The following is a 24250-nucleotide window of genomic DNA, read 5'->3' on the forward strand; positions in this document are numbered from 1 at the left end:
GTATCTAACCTCACATACACTGTATCTATCCTCACATACACTGTATCTAACCTCACATACAATGTATCTAACCTCACATACACTGTATCTAACCTCACATGTACTGTATCTATCCTCACATACACTGTATCTATCCTCACATACACTGTATCTAACCTCACATACACTGTATCTATCCTCACATGTACTGTATCTAACCTCACATGTACTGTATCTATCCTCACATACACTGTATCTATCCTCACATACACTGTATCTAACCTCACATACACTGTATCTAACCTCACATACACTGTATCTATCCTCACATACACTGTATCTAACCTCACATGTACTGTATCTAACCTCACATACACTGTATCTATCCTCACATACACTGTATCTAACCTCACATACACTGTATCTATCCTCACATACAATGTATCTATCCTCACATACACTGTATCTATCCTCACATACACTGTATCTAACCTCACATACACTGTATCTATCCTCACATACACTGTATCTAACCTCACATGTACTGTATCTAACCTCACATACACTGTATCTATCCTCACATACACTGTATCTAACCTCACATACACTGTATCTATCCTCACATACAATGTATCTATCCTCACATACACTGTATCTAACCTCACATACACTGTATCTATCCTCACATACACTGTATCTAACCTCACATGTACTGTATCTATCCTCACATACACTGTATCTAACCTCACATGTACTGTATCTAACCTCACATACACTGTATCTAACCTCACATACACTGTATCTAACCTCACATGTACTGTATCTAACCTCACATACAATGTATCTATCCTCACATACACTGTATCTAACCTCACATACACTGTATCTAACCTCACATGTACTGTATCTAATCTCACATACACTGTATCTATCCTCACATACACTGTATCTAACCTCACATACACTGTATCTATCCTCACATACAATGTATCTATCCTCACATACACTGTATCTAACCTCACATACACTGTATCTATCCTCACATACACTGTATCTAACCTCACATGTACTGTATCTATCCTCACATACACTGTATCTAACCTCACATGTACTGTATCTAACCTCACATACACTGTATCTAACCTCACATACACTGTATCTAACCTCACATGTACTGTATCTAACCTCACATACACTGTATCTATCCTCACATACACTGTATCTAACCTCACATACACTGTATCTATCCTCACATACACTGTATCTAACCTCACATACAATGTATCTATCCTCACATACACTGTATCTAACCTCACATGTACTGTATCTAACCTCACATACACTGTATCTATCCTCACATACACTGTATCTAACCTCACATACACTGTATCTAACCTCACATGTACTGTATCTATCCTCACATACAATGTATCTATCCTCACATACACTGTATCTAACCTCACATGTACTGTATCTAACCTCACATACACTGTATCTAACCTCACATACACTGTATCTATCCTCACATACACTGTATCTAACCTCACATACACTGTATCTAACCTCACATACACTGTATCTAACCTCACATGTACTGTATCTAACCTCACATACACTGTATCTGACCTCACATGTACTGTATCTATCCTCACATGTCCTGTATCTATCCTCACATACACTGTATCTAACCTCACATACACTGTATCTATCCTCACATGTACTGTATCTAACCTCACATGTACTGTATCTAACCTCACATACACTGTATCTAACCTCACATGTACTGTATCTAACCTCACATACACTGTATCTATCCTCACATGTACTGTATCTATCCTCACATACACTGTATCTAAACTCACATACACTGTATCTATCCTCACATGTACTGTATCTAACCTCACATACACTGTATCTAACCTCACATACACTGTATCTAACCTCACATACACTGTATCTAAACTCACATACACTGTATCTATCCTCACATGTACTGTATCTATCCTCACATACACTGTATCTAAACTCACATACACTGTATCTATCCTCACATGTACTGTATCTATCCTCACATACACTGTATCTAACCTCACATGCACTGTATCTATCCTCACATGTACTGTATCTAACCTCACATGTACTGTATCTATCCTCACATACACTGTATCTATCCTCACATACACTGTATCTATCCTCACATGTACTGTATCTATCCTCACATACACTGTATCTAACCTCACATGCACTGTATCTATCCTCACATGTACTGTATCTATCCTCACATACACTGTATCTAACCTCACATGCACTGTATCTAACCTCACATGTACTGTATCTATCCTCACATACACTGTATCTATCCTCACATACACTGTATCTATCCTCACATGTACTGTATCTATCCTCACATACACTGTATCTAACCTCACATGCACTGTATCTAACCTCACATGTACTGTATCTATCCTCACATACACTGTATCTAACCTCACATGCACTGTATCTATCCTCACATGTACTGTATCTATCCTCACATACACTGTATCTAACCTCACATACACTGTATCTATCCTCACATGTACTGTATCTAACCTCACATGTACTGTATCTATCCTCACATGTACTGTATCTAACCTCACATACACTGTATCTAACCTCACATGTACTGTATCTATCCTCACATGTACTGTATCTATCCTCACATACACTGTATCTAACCTCACATACACTGTATCTATCCTCACATGTACTGTATCTAACCTCACATGTACTGTATCTATCCTCACATGTACTGTATCTAACCTCACATACACTGTATCTCACCTCACATACACTGTATCTATCCTCACATACACTGTATCTATCCTCACATGTACTGTATCTATCCTCACATGTACTGTATCTATCCTCACATACACTGTATCTATCCTCACATACACTGTATCTATCCTCACATGTACTGTATCTATCCTCACATACACTGTATCTATCCTTACATACACTGTATCTAACCTCACATACACTGTATCTATCCTCACATACACTGTATCTAACCTCACATACACTGTATCTATCCTCACATACACTGTATCTAACCTCACATGTACTGTATCTATCCTCACATACACTGTATCTATCCTCACATACACTGTATCTAACCTCACATACACTGTATCTAACCTCACATGTACTGTATCTAACCTCACATACAATGTATCTAACCTCACATGTACTGTATCTATCCTCACATACACTGTATCTATCCTCACATACACTGTATCTATCCTCACATGTACTGTATCTAACCTCACATACACTGTATCTATCCTCACATACACTGTATCTAACCTCACATGTACTGTATCTATCCTCACATACACTGTATCTAACCTCACATGTACTGTATCTAACCTCACATGTACTGTATCTAACCTCACATACACTGTATCTAACCTCACATACACTGTATCTAACCTCACATGTACTGTATCTATCCTCACATACACTGTATCTAACCTCACATGTACTGTATCTAACCTCACATGTACTGTATCTATCCTCACATACACTGTATCTAACCTCACATACACTGTATCTAACCTCACATGTACTGTATCTATCCTCACATACACTGTATCTAACCTCACATGTACTGTATCTAACCTCACATGTACTGTATCTATCCTCACATGTACTGTATCTATCCTCACATACACTGTATCTATCCTCACATACACTGTATCTAACCTCACATACACTGTATCTAACCTCACATGTACTGTATCTAACCTCACATACACTGTATCTATCCTCACATACACTGTATCTAACCTCACATACACTGTATCTATCCTCACATGTACTGTATCTAACCTCACATACACTGTATCTATCCTCACATTCACTGTATCTAACCTCACATGTACTGTATCTAACCTCACATACACTGTATCTAACCTCACATACACTGTATCTATCCTCACATGTACTGTATCTAACCTCACATGTACTGTATCTAACCTCACATACACTGTATCTAACCTCACATACACTGTATCTATCCTCACATACACTGTATCTAATCTCACATACACTGTATCTAACCTCACATGTACTGTATCTAACCTCACATGTACTGTATCTAACCTCACATACACTGTATCTATCCTCACATACACTGTATCTAACCTCACATACACTGTATCTAACCTCACATGTACTGTATCTATCCTCACATACACTGTATCTAACCTCACATACACTGTATCTAACCTCACATACACTGTATCTAACCTCACATACACTGTATCTAACCTCACATGTACTGTATCTATCCTCACATACACTGTATCTAACCTCACATGTACTGTATCTAACCTCACATGTACTGTATCTAACCTCACATACACTGTATCTAACCTCACATACACTGTATCTATCCTCACATACACTGTATCTAATCTCACATACACTGTATCTAACCTCACATGTACTGTATCTAACCTCACATGTACTGTATCTAACCTCACATACACTGTATCTAACCTCACATGTACTGTATATAACCTCACATGTACTGTATCTAACCTCACATACACTGTATCTATCCTCACATACACTGTATCTATCCTCACATGTACTGTATCTAACCTCACATACACTGTATCTAACCTCACATGTACTGTATCTAACCTCACATACACTGTATCTAACCTCACATACACTGTATCTAACCTCACATGTACTGTATCTGACCTCACATACACTGTATCTAACCTCACATACACTGTATCTAACCTCACATGTACTGTATATAACCTCACATGTACTGTATCTAACCTCACATACACTGTATCTATCCTCACATACACTGTATCTAACCTCACATTCACTGTATCTAACCTCACATGTACTGTATCTGACCTCACATACACTGTATCTAACCTCACATACACTGTATCTAACCTCACATGTACTGTATCTAACCTCACATACACTGTATCTAACCTCACATGTACTGTATCTAACCTCACATACACTGTATCTAACCTCACATGTACTGTATCTATCCTCACATACACTGTATCTAACCTCACATGTACTGTATCTAACCTCACATGTACTGTATCTAACCTCACATACACTGTATCTAACCTCACATGTACTGTATCTAACCTCACATACACTGTATCTAACCTCACATGTACTGTATCTAACCTCACATACAATGTATCTGACCTCACATGTACTGTATCTATCCTCACATACACTGTATCTATCCTCACATACACTGTATCTAACCTCACATACACTGTATCTAACCTCACATACACTGTATCTAACCTCACATGTACTGTATCTAACCTCACATACACTGTATCTAACCTCACATACACTGTATCTAACCTCACATGTACTGTATCTATCCTCACATACACTGTATCTAACCTCACATACACTGTATCTAACCTCACATGTACTGTATCTAACCTCACATACACTGTATCTAACCTCACATGTACTGTATCTAACCTCACATACACTGTATCTAACCTCACATACAATGTATCTGACCTCACATACACTGTATCTAACCTCACATACACTGTATCTATCCTCACATACACTGTATCTAACCTCACATGTACTGTATCTAACCTCACATACACTGTATCTATCCTCACATACACTGTATCTAACCTCACATACACTGTATCTAACCTCACATACACTGTATCTAACCTCACATACACTGTATCTAACCTCGCATACAATGTATCTAACAGGTTCTTTGCTGCCATGTGACGTGGCGGTGCAAGGGTTAATCTCACAGAGGAGGAGGGACTGGGCTGAAATACAGGAGCTGCTGCCCCAGAGGGAAGAGTCAGTGCAGAGGAGAGAGCAGAGGTGAGAGCCTGACACTGTACAGCAGGGAGACAGTCAGCAGTGACAGCGGGGAGACAGTCAGCAGTGACAGCAGAGAGACAGTCAGCACTGACAGCAGAGAGACAGTCAGCAGTGACAGCAGGGAGACAGCAGTGACAGCAGGGAGACCGTCAGCAGTGACAGCAGGGAGACAGTCAGCAGTGACAGCAGAGAGACAGTCAGCAGTGACAGCAGGGAGACCGTCTGCAGTGACAGCAGGGAGACAGTCAGCAGTGACAGCAGGGAGACCGTCAGCAGTGACAGCAGGGAGACAGTCAGCAGTGGCATCAGGGAGACAGTCAGCAGTGACAGCAGAGAGACAGTCAGCAGTGACAGCAGGGAGACCGTGTGCAGTGACAGCAGGGAGACAGTCAGCAGTGGCATCAGGGAGACAGTCAGCAGAGACAGTCAGCAGTGACAGCAGAGAGACAGTCAGCAGTGACAGCAGGGAGACCGTCAGCAGTGACAGCGGGGAGACAGTCAGCAGTGACAGCGGGGAGACAGTCAGCAGTGACAGCAGGGAGACCGTCAGCAGTGACAGCGGGGAGACAGTCAGCAGTGACAGCGGGGAGACCGTCAGCAGTGACAGCGGGGAGACCGTCAGCAGTGACAGCGGGGAGACAGTCAGCAGTGACAGCAGGGAGACAGTCAGCAGTGACAGCGGGGAGACAGTCAGCAGTGACAGCAGGGAGACAGTCAGCAGTGACAGCGGGGAGACAGTCAGCAGTGACAGCAGGGAGACAGTCAGCAGTGACAGCAGGGAGACAGTCAGCAGTGACAGCGGGGAGACAGTCAGCAGTGACAGCTAGGAGACAGTCAGCAGTGACAGCAGGGAGACCGTCAGCAGTGACAGCGGGGAGACAGTCAGCAGTGACAGCAGGGAGACCGTCAGCAGTGACAGCGGGGAGACAGTCAGCAGTGACAGCAGGGAGACAGTCAGCAGTGACAGCGGGGAGACAGTCAGCTGGTAGACTTTTTGGCGGTATTATTTCAGCACTATATGCAGCCGTTATTTCTGGGTTACATGGACGGCGCTGCACTTGCTCCGTATTATGTCGGTTGTGTGCACGGTATGGGAGCACTATTTGGTGGTACTTAAGGCACTGTTACATATAGGCATTGTGGTGTTCCTGTTGTGTATGATGTAGACCCTCTATAGCGGGATTATTTATGCACTGTCTGGTGATACAGGTGTATACGGCTCTGTGGTAGCGCCACCTGCTGGTTTGGGGGGGTTTTAGCTCTGGTATTTGGGCAGTTTACTATGTGGCCACGGTTTGGTGGTGTTATTTGTTGGCGATGCTGGGGTCTCTGGATTCCAGGGGGCCGATGTGGGGCAGTTACCCACGCTCCGTGCACAGGAGGCCACTTAATACTGACCTGTTAGGGGGGTGCACTGTATAATGGGGGAGACGGCGCTCAGGAAAGCTTCCCCCTTACATCGCTGTCATCCAGCCAAATCAGACTGCGCCGACCCCGAAACATGGAGTCTGCAAAAGGAGGGTCCGGTGTGTCCTCTTATCCTATGCAAAGACGTCTATGCCCAAAAAGACAAAAGTCTTCTGGGAGTGATTCCTTTATTACATTCTAGGAGTGATCTCTTTATTATATTCCAGGAGTGATCCCTTTATTACATTCTAGGAGTGATCCCTTTATTATATTCCAGGAGTGATCCCTTTATTATATTCCAGGAGTGATCTATTATATTCCAGGAGTGATCCCTTTATTATATTCCAGGAGTGATCTATTATATTCCAGGAGTGATCCCTTTATTATATTCTAGGAGTGATCTATTATATTCCAGGAGTGATCCCTTTATTATATTCCAGGAGTGATCTATTATATTCCAGGAGTGATCCCTTTATTATATTCCAGGAGTGATCCCTTTATTATATTCTAGGAGTGATCCCTTTATTATATTCTAGGAGTGATCTATTATATTCCAGGACTGATCCCTTTATTATATTCCAGGAGTGATCTATTATATTCCAGGAGTGATCCGTTTATTATATTCCAGGAGTGATCCCTTTATTATATTCCAGGAGTGATCCCTTTATTATATTCCAGGAGTGATCCCTTTATTATATTCTAGGAGTGATCCCTTTATTACATTCTAGGAGTGATCCCTTTATTATATTCTAGGAGTGATCCCTTTATTACATTCTAGGAGTGATCCTTTTATTATATTCCAGGAGTGATCCCTTTATTATATTCTAGAAGTGATCTATTATATTCCAGGAGTGATCCCTTTATTATATTCTAGGAGTGATCTATTATATTCCAGGGGTGATCCCTTTATTATATTGTAGGAGTGATCCCTTTATTACATTCTAGGAGTGATCCCTTTATTATATTCCAGGAGTGATCCCTTTATTATATTCCAGGAGTGATCTATTATATTCCAGGAGTGATCCCTTTATTATATTCCAGGAGTGATCCCTTTATTATATTCTAGGAGTGATCCCTTTATTACATTCTAGGAGTGATCCCTTTATTATATTCTAGGAGTGATCCCTTTATTACATTCTAGGAGTGATCCCTTTATTATATTCTACGAGTGATCCCTTTATTACATTCTAGGAGTGATCCTTTTATTATATTCCAGGAGTGATCCCTTTATTATATTCTAGAAGTGATCTATTATATTCCAGGAGTGATCCCTTTATTATATTCTAGGAGTGATCTATTATATTCCAGGGGTGATCCCTTTATTATATTCCAGGAGTGATCCCTTTATTATATTCCAAGAGTGATCCCTTTATTATATTCCTGGAGTGATCTTGGTATTATATTCTAGGAGTGATTCCTTTATTATATTCTAGGAGTGATCTATTATATTCTAGGAGTGATCTCTTTATTATATTCTAGGAGTGATCCCTTTATTATATTCTAGGAATGATCTCTTTATTATATTCCAGGAGTGATCTCTTTATTATATTCTAGGAGTGATCCCTTTATTATATTCTAGGAGTGATCCCTTTATTATATTCTAGGAGTGATCTCTTTATTATATTCTAGGAGTGATCCCTTTATTATATTCTAGGAATGATCTCTTTATTATATTCCAGGAGTGATCTCTTTATTATATTCTAGGAGTGATCCCTTTATTATATTCCAGGAGTGATCCCTTTATTATATTCCAAGAGTGATCCCTTTATTATATTCCTGGAGTGATCTTGTTATTATATTCTAGGAGTGATCTATTATATTCTAGGAGTGATCTCTTTATTATATTCCAGGAGTGATCTCTTTATTATATTCTAGGAGTGATCCCTTTAATATATTCTAGGAGTGGTCCCTTTATTATATTCCAGGAGTGATCCCTTTATTATATTCCAAGAGTGATCCCTTTATTATATTCCTGGAGTGATCTTGTTATTATATTCTAGGAGTGATCTATTATATTCTAGGAATGATCTCTTTATTATATTCCAGGAGTGATCTCTTTATTATATTCTAGGAATGATCTCTTTATTATATTCCAGGAGTGGTCTCTTTATTATATTCTAGGAGTGATCCCTTTATTATATTCCAGGAGTGATCTCTTTATTATATTTTAGGAGTGATCCCTTTATTATATTCCAGGAGTGATCCCTTTATTATATTCTAGGAGTGATCTCTTTATTATATTCTAGGAGTGATCCCTTTATTATATTCTAGGAGTGATCAATTATATTCTAGGAGTGATCCCTTCATTACAGTCTATGAGTGATCTCTTTATTATATTCTAAGAATGATCTCTTTATTATATTCCAGGAGTGATCTCTTTATTATATTCTAGGAATGATCTCTTTATTATATTCCAGGAGTGATCTCTTTATTATATTCTAGGAGTGATCCCTTTATTATATTCCAGGAGTGATCTCTTTATTATATTCTAGGAGTGATCCCTTTATTATATTCTAGAAGTGATCTATTATATTCCAGGAGTGATCCCTTTATTATATTCTAGAAGTGATCTATTATATTTCAGGAGTGATCCCTTTATTATATTCTAGGAGTGACTATTATATTCCAGGGGTGATCCCGTTATTATATTGTAGGAGTGATCCCTTTATTACATTCTAGGAGTGATCCCTTTATTATATTCCAGGAGTGATCCCTTTATTACATTCTAGGAGTGATCTTGTTATTATATTCTAGGAGTGATCCCTTTATTATATTCCAGGAGTGATCTTGGTATTATATTCTAGGAGTGATTCCTTTATTATATTCTAGGAGTGATCTATTATATTCTAGGAGTGATCTCTTTATTATATTCTAGGAGTGATCCCTTTATTATATTCTAGGAATGATCTCTTTATTATATTCCAGGAGTGATCTCTTTATTATATTCTAGGAGTGATCCCTTTATTATATTCCAGGAGTGATCTCTTTATTATATTCTAGGAGTGATCCCTTTATTATATTCTAGGAGTGATCCCTTTATTAGATTCTAGGAGTGATCTCTTTATTATATTCTAGGAGTGATCCCTTTATTATATTCTAGGAATGATCTCTTTATTATATTCCAGGAGTGATTTCTTTATTATATTCTAGGAGTGATCCCTTTATTATATTCCAGGAGTGATCCCTTTATTATATTCCAAGAGTGATCCCTTTATTATATTCCTGGAGTGATCTTGTTATTATATTCTAGGAGTGATTCCTTTATTATATTCCAGGAGTGATCCCTTTATTATATTCCAAGAGTGATCCCTTTATTATATTCCTGGAGTGATCTTGTTATTACATTCTAGGAGTGATCTTGTTATTATATTCTAGGAGTGATCCCTTTATTATATTCCTGGAGTGATCTTGGTATTATATTCTAGGAGTGATTCCTTTATTATATTCTAGGAGTGATCTATTATATTCTAGGAGTGATCTCTTTATTATATTCTAGGAGTGATCCCTTTATTATATTCTAGGAATGATCTCTTTATTATATTCCAGGAGTGATCTCTTTATTATATTCTAGGAGTGATCCCTTTATTATATTCCAGGAGTGATCTCTTTATTATATTCTAGGAGTGATCCCTTTATTATATTCTAGGAGTGATCCCTTTATTAGATTCTAGGAGTGATCTCTTTATTATATTCTAGGAGTGATCCCTTTATTATATTCTAGGAATGATCTCTTTATTATATTCCAGGAGTGATTTCTTTATTATATTCTAGGAGTGATCCCTTTATTATATTCCAGGAGTGATCCCTTTATTATATTCCAAGAGTGATCCCTTTATTATATTCCTGGAGTGATCTTGTTATTATATTCTAGGAGTGATTCCTTTATTATATTCCAGGAGTGATCCCTTTATTATATTCCAAGAGTGATCCCTTTATTATATTCCTGGAGTGATCTTGTTATTATATTCTAGGAGTGATTCCTTTATTATATTCTAGGAGTGATCTCTTTATTATATTCTAGGAGTGATCCCTTTAATATATTCTAGGAGTGATCCCTTTATTATATTCTAGGAATGATCTCTTTATTATATTCCAGGAGTGATCTCTTTATTATATTCTAGGAGAGATCCCTTTATTATATTCCAGGAGTGATCTCTTTATTATATTCTAGGAGTGATCCCTTTATTATATTCTAGGAGTGATCCCTTTATTAGATTCTAGGAGTGATCTCTTTATTATATTCAAGGAGTGATCCCTTTATTATATTCTAGGAATGATCTCTTTATTATATTCCAGGAGTGATCTCTTTATTATATTCTAGGAGTGATCCCTTTATTATATTCCAGGAGTGATCCCTTTATTATATTCCAAGAGTGATCCCTTTATTATATTCCTGGAGTGATCTTGTTATTATATTCTAGGAGTGATCTATTATATTCTAGGAGTGATCTCTTTATTATATTCTAGGAGTGATCCCTTTAATATATTCTAGTAGTGATCCCTTTATTATATTCTAGGAATGATCTCTTTATTATATTCCAGGAGTGGTCTCTTTATTATATTCTAGGAGTGATCCCTTTATTATATTCCAGGAGTGATCTCTTTATTATATTTTAGGAGTGATCCCTTTATTATATTCCAGGAGTGATCCCTTTATTATATTCTAGGAGTGATCTCTTTATTATATTCTAGGAGTGATCCCTTTATTATATTCTAGGAGTGATCAATTATATTCTAGGAGTGATCCCTTCATTACAGTCTATGAGTGATCTCTTTATTATATTCTAAGAATGATCTCTTTATTATATTCCAGGAGTGATCTCTTTATTATATTCTAGGAATGATCTCTTTATTATATTCCAGGAGTGATCTCTTTATTATATTCTAGGAGTGATCCCTTTATTATATTCCAGGAGTGATCTCTTTATTATATTCTAGGAGTGATCCCTTTATTATATTCTAGGAGTGATCCCTTTATTATATTCTAGAAGTGATCTATTATATTCCAGGAGTGATCCCTTTATTATATTCTAGAAGTGATCTATTATATTCCAGGAGTGATCCCTTTATTATATTCTAGGAGTGACTATTATATTCCAGGGGTGATCCCGTTATTATATTGTAGGAGTGATCCCTTTATTACATTCTAAGAGTGATCCCTTTATTATATTCCAGGAGTGATCCCTTTATTACATTCTAGGAGTGATCTTGTTATTATATTCTAGGAGTGATCCCTTTATTATATTCCAGGAGTGATCCCTTTATTATATTCCAAGAGTGATCCCTTTATTATATTCCTGGAGTGATCTTGGTATTATATTCTAGGAGTGATTCCTTTATTATATTCTAGGAGTGATCTATTATATTCTAGGAGTGATCTCTTTATTATATTCTAGGAGTGATCTCTTTATTATATTCTAGGAATGATCTCTTTATTATATTCCAGGAGTGATCTCTTTATTATATTCTAGGAGTGATCCCTTTATTATATTCCAGGAGTGATCTCTTTATTATATTCTAGGAGTGATCCCTTTATTATATTCTAGGAGTGATCCCTTTATTAGATTCTAGGAGTGATCTCTTTATTATATTCTAGGAGTGATCCCTTTATTATATTCTAGGAATGATCTCTTTATTATATTCCAGGAGTGATTTCTTTATTATATTCTAGGAGTGATCCCTTTATTATATTCCAGGAGTGATCCCTTTATTATATTCCAAGAGTGATCCCTTTATTATATTCCTGGAGTGATCTTGTTATTATATTCTAGGAGTGATTCCTTTATTATATTCCAGGAGTGATCCCTTTATTATATTCCAAGAGTGATCCCTTTATTATATTCCTGGAGTGATCTTGTTATTATATTCTAGGAGTGATTCCTTTATTATATTCTAGGAGTGATCTCTTTATTATATTCTAGGAGTGATCCCTTTAATATATTCTAGGAGTGATCCCTTTATTATATTCTAGGAATGATCTCTTTATTATATTCCAGGAGTGATCTCTTTATTATATTCTAGGAGTGATCCCTTTATTATATTCCAGGAGTGATCTCTTTATTATATTTTAGGAGTGATCCCTTTATTATCATAGAATCATAGAATCATAGAATGGTAGAGTTGGAAGGGACCTCCTGGGTCATCTGGTCCAACCCCCTGCTCAAAGCAGGATTCACTAGATCATCTCAGACAGATGTCTGTCCAGCCTCTGTTTGAAGACGTCCATTGAAGGGGAACTCACCACCTCTCGTGGCAGCCTGTTCCACTCATTGATCACCCTAACTGTCAAAAAGTTTTTTCTAATATCTAATCTGTGTCTCCTCCCATTTAGTTTCATCCCATTGCTTCTAGTCTTTCCTTGTGCAAATGAGAATAAAGATGATCCTTCTACAATGTGACAGCCCTTGACATATTTGTAGACAGCTATTAAGTCTCCTCTCAGTCTTCTTTTTTGCAGCTAAACATTCCCAGATCCTGCAACCGTTCCTCATAGGACATGGTTTGCAGACCAGTCACCATTCTGGTCGCTCTTCTCTGAACTTGCTCCAGTTTGTCTATGTCTTTTTTAAAATGTGGTGCCCAAAACTGTACACCGTATTCCAGATGAGGTCTGACCAAAGAGGAGTAAAGACCGATAATGACTTCACGTGATCTAGACTGTATGCTTCTGTTAATACATCCCAGAATTGTATTTGCCTTTTTTGCTGCTGCATAACACTGTTGACTCATGTTCAGTCTATGATCTATTAGTATACCTAAGTCTTTTTCACATGTACTGTTGCTTAGCTCTCTTCCTCCCATTCTGTATATGTTTTTTTCATTTTTATTGCCCAGATGTAGGACTTTGCATTTTTCCCTGTTAAAAACCATTCTGTTGGTTGCTGCCCACTGCTCCAGTTTATTTAGGTCTTTTTGAATCCTCTCTCTCTCTTCTCTAGTATTAGCTATCCCTCCTAGCTTTGTGTCATCAGCAAATTTAATCAGTTTACCCTCAATTCCTTCATCTAAATCATTGATAAAGATGTTGAACAATACAGGTCCCAGGACGGAGCCCTGTGGTACCCTACTTGAGACATTCATCCAGCTGGATGTGAAGCCATTTACAACCACCCTTTGAGTCCGATCACTAAGCCAGTTATGAATCCACCTAACAGTTGCCTGGTCCATTGCATACTTGGTCATTTTTTCAATAAGGATGATGTGAGATACTTTGTCAAATGCTTTGCTGAAGTCAAGATATACTATATCTACAGCATTTCCCTGATCCACCCAGTCAGTGATTCTGTCATAGAAGGAAATTAAGTTAGTCTGACATGGCTTGTTAGTTACAAACCCATGCTGACTCTGGTTAATCACTTCATTCTTATCCATGTACTTACATACATGTTGTTTAATAATTTGTTCAAAGATCTTTCCTGGTATAGAAGTCAGACTCACCGGCCTATAGTTCCCTGGGTCCACCTTCTTCCCCTTTTTGAAGATAGGAACAACATTTGCTCTTCTCCAGTCTTCTGGGACTTCTCCTGTTCTCCAAGAATTTTCAAAGATTATGGAGAGTGGTTCTAAAATTTCTTCTACAATCTCCTTCAGTACTCTGGGGTGTAATTCATCTGGACCTGGAGACTTGAACTCATTTATGTTAGCTAAATATTCCCTCACAATCTTTCTGTTTACTGATAACTTGGATTCCTCTATTCCTTTAAAAGGACAGTGAAGATCAGTTGATGTTACATTTTCTTTCTGAGAGAAAACAGATGCAAAATAGGAATTAAAAAGTTCGGCCTTCTCAACATCCTGTCTTACCATTTCTCCATTTTCATCCTGTAAAAATCCTATAGCATCTTTGACTTTTCTTTTACTTTTGACATACCCCCAAAATCCTTTTTTATTGCTTTTGACATCTCTTGCAAGCCTTAATTCATTGTCAGCTTTAGCTAACCTGATACGTGCCCTGCAGGATCTGCAGACTGCATTATAATCTTCTTTAGATATGCCTCCCTCTTTCCATTTAATAAACATTTCTTTCTTTCTTTTTAGCATGTGTTTAAGTTCTGTGTTCATCCATCCTGGTTTCCTTAAATGCTTCCCATTCTTCCTACTTTTCGGGATTGTTAACGATTGTGCTTTGAGAATCTCATTTTTAAAAATTTCCCATCCTTCCTGGACATTTTTGTCCTTAAGGACATCCAGCCATTGGATCCCTCCTATTCTCTTTCTGAGTCTCTTAAAATCTGCCTTTCTAAAATCTAACCTTGAAGTTTGAGTCTTCACATGTCTTCCTCCTCTAGTTATCCAAAATTCTATAATAGCATGATCGCTGCCTCCTAGGGTCCCAGCCACCTTTACCTCCTCAACCATTTCCTCCCTGTTTATAAGGATTAGATCCAAAGTAGCAGATCCCCTTGTTTTCTCCCCTACCTTTTGGAAGATAAAGTTGTCAGCAAGAGAGGATAAGAATTTGCTTGACCTGTTAGTTTTACTTGAGAGAGATTCCCAACAAATGTCTGGATAGTTGAAATCTCCCATGACCACTACGTCATATTTTTTGGAGAACTTGGTCATTTGATACATAAAGAGTTCATCCATATCTTCAGCTTGCCCAGGTGGCCTGTAGTAAATGCCTACAATGGTGTCCTTTCCGTTGTTCTCTCCTTGTATTCTTACCCAAACAGTTTCCACAGAACTCCCAGTCTCTGAAGCTTCAATCTCTGTGCAGATATTCGCTTTTCTAACATACAATGCAACACCTCCTCCTCGTTTATCAATTCTGTTTCTTGCAAATAAGTTGTATCCTTTTAGCCTTTTATTCCAATCATGTGTATCGTCCCACCAAGTTTCAGTGATTCCAATGACATCATATTCCTTTTCCTGCATTAGTAGTTCCAATTCTCCTTGTTTGTTGCCCATGCTTTGTGCATTTGTATAAAAACATTTTAGTTTGTGATTGGTTTCTCTTCCTCCCATATTTTTATTATTTAAATTGTTTTGTCTTTGTTCTTCCTTTCCACTTCCAGTAGCAGAGATCTCAATAGTATTTGTCAGCTGTATGGCTTTTTCTGGCCTTTTGCTTCCCTTCCCACATTGTTCTGGTATAAAGCTCTTCTGATGAGTGTAGCAAGGCGACTTCCAAATACATGTTTTCCAGTCTTCGTAAGGTGCACCCCATCTCTAGCAAGTAGTCCATCGTATAGGTAATTCATTCCGTGATCCAGAAATCCAAATCCTTGTTGACGGCACCATCGACGTAGCCAGTTGTTCACCTGTAGAATCTTATTCCACCTCATTGTTCCATGGCCATCCACTGGGAGGATGGATGAGAAGACCACCTGCGCTCCCAATTCTTTCACTTTCTTGCCTAAGTCTTCAAAGTCACTGCAGATGGTTTCCAGGTCCTTTCTTGCGGTGTCATTTGTCCCCACATGTATTAGCAGGAATGGGTAGTGATCTGTAGGTCTGAAGAGTCTTGATATCCTGTCAGACACATCTTTAATTTTTGCTCCTGGAAGACAGCACATTTCTCTTGAGGTTATGTCTGGTCTGCAGATAGCGGCCTCTGTTCCTCTTAACAGGGAATCCCCCATGACCACCACTCTCCGTTTTTTCTTCACAACATTCTTCTTTCTCCATCCAGGAGGATTCTGAGGGCTTACAAGGTTATTCATTGCTGGCAAAGTCTTATCTTGCTGTATTTCTTCCTGGTTCTCCTGCGTGAGAGCCTGGTACTGGTTCCTGAGCAGTATGGGTGCTGACTGCCTCTCGATCCTCCGGCTTCTGTGGGTCACATGCTTCCATTCCTCTGTTTCGTCAGGTGCAGTTCGAATTTCTTCTCTTTCTGAATCATGAAGAGATAATTCTGCTCTGTCTAAGAACTCTTCACCTTCCTTAATGATTTTCAAGGTAGTTAACCTCTCTTCTAGATTTCCCAACTTTTCCTCCAACAGGGACACAAGCTGCATTTCTGGCATGTGAAGTTTGGCTTTTCCACTGGCAAGTCTGTGAACATGTAGCAGGATATGCAGCTCACCACATGGCTCCTGGACTCTTCCATGTTCTTATTGTTAATGTTCTGAAAACAGTGAAAAAAGCTTAAAAAAAAAGCTTCAAAATGCGCGCGCCTACCGATGTCCTCTTTTCAGCTCCAACAGCCAAAATCCAGTGTTCTTTGAGCTTGCGGAGACTCTTCACTTACCCCAAAATGCAGTGGGAATATGCAAATTATCTCCTCAGGACTCCTCCCCTGGTTTACCGATGTCCTCTTTTCAGCTCCAACAGCCAAAATCCAGTGTTCTTTGAGCTCGCGGAGACTCTTCACTTACCCCAAAATGCAGTGGGAATATGCAAATTATCTCCTCAGGACTCCTCCCCTCCCCTGGTTATATTCCAGGAGTGATCCCTTTATTATATTCTAGGAGTGATCTCTTTATTATATTCTAGGAGTGATCCCTTTATTATATTCCAGGAGTGATCCCTTTATTATATTCTAGGAGTGATCTCTTTATTATATTCTAGGAGTGATCCCTTTATTATATTCTAGGAGTGATCCCTTTATTATATTCTAGGAGTGATCAATTATATTCTAGGAGTGATCCCTTCATTACAGTCTATGAGTGATCTCTTTATTATATTCTAGGCGTGATCCCTTTATTATATTCTAGGAGTGATCTTGTTATTATATTCTAGGAGTGATCCCTTTATTACATTCTATGAGTGATCTTGTTATTATATTCCAGGAGTGATCCCTTTATTACATTCTAGGAGTGATCCCTTTATTATATTCTAGGAGTGATCCCTTTATTACATTCTAGTAGTGATCTGTTTATTATATCCTAGGAGTGATCCCTTTATTACATTCTAGGAATGATCCCTTTATTACATTCTAGGAGTGATCCCTTTATTACATTCTAGGAGTGATCTCTTTATTATATCCTAGGAGTGATACCTTTATTACATTCTAGGAGTGATCTCTTTATTATATCCTAGGAGTGATCCCTTTATTACATTCTAGGAGTGATCCCTTTATTACATTCTAGGAGTGATCCCTTTATTATATCCTAGGAGTGATCTCTTTATTATATTCCATGAGTGATCCCTTTATTACATTCTAGAAGTGATCTCATTATTATATTCTAGGAGTGATCTCTTTATTATATCCTAGGTCTGATCCCTTATTATATCCTAGGAGTGATCCCTTTATTGGCTGACCAGGAAAATATAGATATTTGCAGGATTGGGAGCACAGGGGCTTGTTCTTCATCAGTGAGATAGCAAGAGCAGGACATGTAGGAGATGTTACAGGACACTTGTGCAGGGAGCGGATGGGGTGAGGCCTCCTAAAGAGAAGCCATAAGATGAAGAATTATGTTACAGATCAAGCATGGTGGAGCGATGTCTCAGTGACCTGGAGTCAGTATGGTGGAGGTGGTGGAGTGATGTCTCAGTGACCTGGAGTCGGTATGGTGGAGTGATGGCTCAGTGACCTGGAGTCAGTATGGTGGAGGTGGTGGAGTGATGGCTCAGTGACTTGGAGTCAGTATGGTGGAGGTGGTGGAGTGATGGCTCAGTGACCTGGAGTCAGTATGGTGGAGGTGGTGGAGTGATGGCTCAGTGACCTGGAGTCAGTATGGTGGAGGTGGTGGAGTGATGTCTCAGTGACCTGGAGTCAGTATGGTGGAGGTGGTGGAGTGATGGCTCAGTGACCTGGAGTCAGTATGGTGGAGGTGGTGGAGTGATGGCTCAGTGACCTGGAGTCAGTATGGTGGAGGTGGTGGAGTGATGGCTCAGTGACCTGGAGTCAGTATGGTGGAGGTGGTGGAGTGATGTCTCAGTGACCTGGAGTCAGTATGTTGGAGGTGGTGGAGTGATGTCTCAGTGACCTGGAGTCAGTATGGTGGAGGTGGTGGAGTGATGGCTCAGTGACCTGGAGTCAGTATGGTGGAGGTGGTGGAGTGATGTCTCAGTGACCTGGAGTCAGTATGGTGGAGGTGGTGGAGTGATGGCTCAGTGACCTGGAGTCAGTATGTTGGAGGTGGTGGAGTGATGTCTCAGTGACCTGGAGTCAGTATGGTGCAGGTGGTGAAGTGATGTCTCAGTGACCTGGAGTCAGTATGGTGGAGGTGGTGGAGTGATGTCTCAGTGACCTGGAGTCAGTATGGTGGAGGTTGTGGAACAATGCCTCAGTGACCTGGAGTCAGCATGGTGGAGGTGGTGGAGTGATGTCTCAGTGACCTGGAGTCAGTATGGTGGAGGTGGTGGAGTGATGTCTCAGTGACCTGGAGTCAGTATGGTGGAGTTGGTGGAGCGATGGCTCAGTGACCTGGAGTCAGTATGTTGGAGGTGGTGGAGTGATCTCAGTGACCTGGAGTCAGTATGGTGGAGTTGGTGGAGCGATGGCTCAGTCATCTGGAGTCAGTATGTTGGAGGTGGTGGAGTGATGTTTCAGTGACCTGGAGTCAGTATGGTGGAGGTGGTGGAGTGATGTCTCAGTGACCTGGAGTCAGTATGTTGGAGGTGGTGGAGTGATGTCTCAGTGATCTGGAGTCGGTACGGTGAAGGTCATGGAGCGATGTCTCAGGGATCTGGAGTCAGTATGGTGAAGGTGGTGGAGAGAGGGCTCAGTGACCTAGAGTTAGTATGGTGGAGCGATGTCTCAGTGATCTGGGGGCAGTACAGTGGAGGTCATGGCGCAATGGTACAGGGACCTGGCGTCAGTATGGTGGAGGTGGTAGAGCGATGGCTCAGTGACCTGGAGTCAGTATGGTGGAGGAGGTGGAGCGATGTCTCAATGACCTGGAGTCAGTACGGTGGAGGTCATGGCGCGATGGCTCAGGGATCTGGCATCAGTATGGTGGAGGTGGTAGAGTGAGGGCTCAGTGACCTGGAGTCAGTATGATGGAGGCGGTGGAGCGATGTCTCAGTGACCTGGAGTCAGTATGGTGGAGGTCATGGCGCGATGGCTGAGGGATCTGGCATCAGTATGGTGGAGGTGGTAGAGTGAAGGCTCAGTGACCTGGACTCAGTATTGTGGAGGTCATGGCGCGATGGCTGAGGGATCTGGAGTCAGTATGGTGAAGGTGGTGGAGAGAGGGCTCAGTGACCTAGAGATAGTATGATGGAGCGATGTCTCAGTGATCTGGGGGCAGTATGGTGGATCGATGGCTCAGTGACCTGGAGTCAGTATGGTGGAGGTGGTGGAGCGATGTCTCAGTGACCTGGAGTCAGTGCGGTGGAGGTCATGGCGCGATGGCTTAGGGATCTGGCATCAGTATGGTGGAGGTGGTAGAGCGAAGGCTCAGTGACCTGGATCCAGTATTGTGGAGGTCATGGCGTGATGGCTCAGGGATCTGGAGTCAGTATGGTGAAGGTGGTGGAGAGAGGGCTCAGTGACCTAGAGTTAGTATGGTTGAGCGATGTCTCAGTGATCTGGGGGCAGTATGGTGAAGGTGGTGGAGCAATGTCTCAGTGATCTGGAGTCAGTATGGTGAAAGTGGTGGAGCAATGTCTCAGTGATCTGGAGGCAGTATGGTGAAGGTGGTGGAGCGATGTCTCAGTGATCTGAAGTCAGTATGGTGAAAGTGGTGAAGTGATGTCTCAGTGATCTGGAGTCTGTATGGTGAAGGTGGTGGAACGATGGCTCAGTGATCTGGAGGCAGTATGGTGAAGGTGGTGGAACAATGTCTCAGTGATCTGGAGGCAGTATGGTGAAGGTGGTGGAACAATGTTTCAGTGATCTGGAGGCAGTATGGTGAAGGTGGTGGAGCGATGGCTTAGTGATCTGGAGGCAGTATGGTGAAGGTGGTGGAACAATGTCTCAGTGATATGGAGGTGATGAAGCGATTTCTCAGGGATCTGGAGTCAGTCTGGTGGAAGTGTGAAGTGTCCATGTAGGGAGTCATACATTCAGGTGTTAGATTGAGTCCTATTGTCAAAGAAGTCTTCTTACTCTAAATCATGTGCTACTGACTGGTAGGATTGCCACATTCAAAAGGTAGAGATAAAGTTCTAGTCCTCTCTGTAGAGAACCTTTACATGTGTATAACAAGACATGATTCACAGGAAAACAGTGACTGCAGCTCTGGTTGTGACTGGAGGATAAGACATGATGTGACAGCAAAGTAGTGACCACAGCTCTTGAGTTGACTGGAGTATAATACAAGATGTATCGGCAGCATAGTGACTGCAGCTCTGGAGCCGATTGGGATAGGACATATTAACTGGAGAAGTGGATTTGCACAGTTCAGCGTCTCAGCATTGATCAATCGCTGATCGTCTGAGCACCTCCCTGATGCCGAATGTATTAGAGAATTTTTAGATACTTCCAGTCTCTTATTATGCTTGTCGCTCGGATATTCTGGATCTTTCTTATTGTGCCTCATCCCTACATTGATTTCTTTCCCGTTGCAGTACTGGACATGGCTCTGTTGCTCCCGATACTCCTGGCCGTGTTGGCTTCAGTTCTTGGAGGTCTCTACATGTTGGGGATGTTCCGGAAGAGAAGACCCAACGAGCCCCCTCTAGATAAAGGCACCATCCCATGGCTCGGATACGCTCTCGACTTCCGGAAAAACACTGCAGGGTTTTTAAAAAAGATGCAGAAAAAGCATGGAGACATCTTCACCGTCCAGATCGGAGGCTATTACTTCACCTTCGTAACTGACCCATTGTCATTTGGTCCCATTGTGAAAGAGGCCAGGTCCAGGCTGGACTTTGAGCAATTTGCTATGGAGTTGGTGGCTAGAGTGTTCGGCTACCATTCTGGAACCAATGATCACAAATTGCTGGAGAAGGCAAGTACGAAGCACCTTATGGGAGATGGTCTAGTGCTCATGACCCAGGCCATGATGGACAACCTTCAGAACTTGATGCTTCATAGTGTTGGCTCTGTGGACAGTGAGAAAAAGTGGCAGCAGGATGGACTATTCAACTACAGCTACAACATAGTCTTCCGGGCAGGGTATCTTGCCTTATTCGGGAATGAGTCTACAAAAAGTCAAGGAAACTCAGAAAAAGCCAAGAAACATGACAGAGACCACTCAGAGGAGTTGTTCGGTGAGTTTAGAAAGTACGATAAACTGTTCCCACGCCTGGCCTATGCCGTACTCCCACCAAAAGACAAGCTGGAGGCCGAGAGACTAAAGAGGCTTTTCTGGAACATGTTGTCTATAAAGAAAACCCTACAAAAAGAAAACATCAGTGGCTGGATTATTGAACAGTTCCAGTACCGAGCAGAGAATGGGATGCCAGAATACATGCAGGACAGGTTCATGTTTCTGCTTCTGTGGGCCTCTCAAGGTAACACTGGACCTGCCTGCTTCTGGCTCCTGCTCTACTTAATGAAGCATCCAGAGGCCATAAAGGCCGTCAGGGAAGAGGTCGATAGAGTTCTGAAGGAAAATGGACAAGAGGTAAAACCAGGAGGTGCCCTGATCAACCTGACCAGAGATATGCTGCTGAAGACGCCTGTTCTGGACAGTGTCGTAGAAGAGACCTTGAGGCTGACCGCTGCCCCAGTGCTGATCAGAGCCGTCAAGGAGAACATGAACCTCAAAATGTCATCTGGAAAGGAATATGCCATACGTAAAGGAGACCGCGTTGCCCTTTTCCCATACACTGCCGTTCAGATGGATCCAGAAGTTCATCCAGAACCCGAAAAGTTCAAATACAACAGATTCCTGAATGAAGACGGCACCAAAAAGTCTGAGTTCTTCAAGAATGGGAAGCGGCTGAAGTATTTCACCATGCCTTGGGGGGCCGGCACCACCATATGCCCTGGTCGCTTTTTTGCTGTCAATGAACTGAAACAGTTTGTCTTCCTGATGCTGAGCTACTTCGAATTTGAGCTGGTCAATCCGAAAGAAGAGATTCCAGACATTGATCCGAACCGGTGGGGATTTGGCACCATGCAGCCCACCCATGACGTCCCATTCAAATACCGGTTGCGTTACTAGCTCCACAAGAGACGGTCCAGGTGCAAAAAGAAACCACCTACTGATGATTCCAGAATACCTGACACCCTGGATCAGGCGACTCTGCAGGAGGCGCCCTTTCTAAAGAAGGGCCTACTGGGAGAAATGGGATTTTATAATATTTATTTGGTGTTAAATTTCAGGCATATTTCAGTATCATGCAATTCCTCCATGATGACCCATCCTTCAATTTCTATTACTAGCTATGGTTACTTGAGATTCTTGTATTGTATATATCGAGTCTAAGGCCATGGCCCTTCTATCAGTATTTGGTCAGTATTTTTTCTCAGGAGTGGGAGCCAAAACCAGGTGAGGAACAATCAGAGAAAAGGTCTAATAGAAACAAGTCACCAATTCTGCATTTATCACCCACTCCTGGTTTTGGCTCCCACTCCTGAGAAAAAAATACTGACCAAATACTGATAGTGGATAGCTACGTCATGGATGGATTGAGTAGATGTCTTCAGTGTAGTCTGTGAGCTTGGACCGCCATTGATGCCTAGAGCACAGGTCCTCTATTGATGGGTATGGTGGAGTTCCAGGTCGCACACTACACTAATGGGATCTTCTCACCTGACCCTATGGTATATAGGAGTCTATTTGTGGTGGAGCTCCCCTCTATATACAGTATAGCAGCGTTATGTTCTCACTCCTCCCATCTCTCCATGAAACATGAGCTATGATTATAATGTTATCTCTAATAAACCTAATTTAGATACATTTTTAGTTGTCTTTGTGTTTTGTGCCTGAAGAGGAAAACAGGAATATGGAGGAGACAGAGGGGTCTGGAAGAGGACAGAGGGGTCTGGAAGAGGACAGAGGGGTCTGGAAGAGAACAGAGGGGTCTGGAAGAGGACAGATGGGTCTGGAAGAGGACAGATGGGTCTGGAAGAGAACAGATGGGTCTGGAAGAGGACAGATGGGTCTGGAAGAGGACAGAGGGGTCTGGAAGAGGACAGATGGGTCTGGAAGAGAACAGAGGGGTCTGGAAGAGG

General features: G+C 41.0%; 1 protein-coding gene across 1 annotated transcript; it reads left to right on the forward strand.

Annotated features, from left to right (window-relative positions):
* Window positions 1-5782: 5782 nt before the first annotated feature.
* LOC141264813 (7-alpha-hydroxycholest-4-en-3-one 12-alpha-hydroxylase-like) lies at window positions 5783-23975 on the forward strand. The gene is made up of 2 exons (XM_073677154.1): window positions 5783-5886; window positions 21694-23975. Exon 2 carries the CDS (start codon window positions 21702-21704, stop codon window positions 23235-23237), a length of 1536 nt encoding a protein of 511 aa, XP_073533255.1. The 5' UTR covers window positions 5783-5886; window positions 21694-21701; the 3' UTR covers window positions 23238-23975.
* Window positions 23976-24250: the final 275 nt, after the last annotated feature.

The sequence above is a fragment of the Phyllobates terribilis genome, unplaced genomic scaffold, assembly GCF_046119375.1.
Source record: "Phyllobates terribilis strain yellow unplaced genomic scaffold, ASM4611937v1 Scaffold_4__5_contigs__length_816908805, whole genome shotgun sequence".
Taxonomy (NCBI): Eukaryota; Metazoa; Chordata; class Amphibia; order Anura; family Dendrobatidae; genus Phyllobates; species Phyllobates terribilis.

Coding starts and splice junctions, on each gene's coding strand:
- LOC141264813 (XM_073677154.1), top strand. CDS start 21,702: ATGGCTCTGTTGCTCCCGATACTCCTGGCCGTGTTGGCTTCAGTTCTT.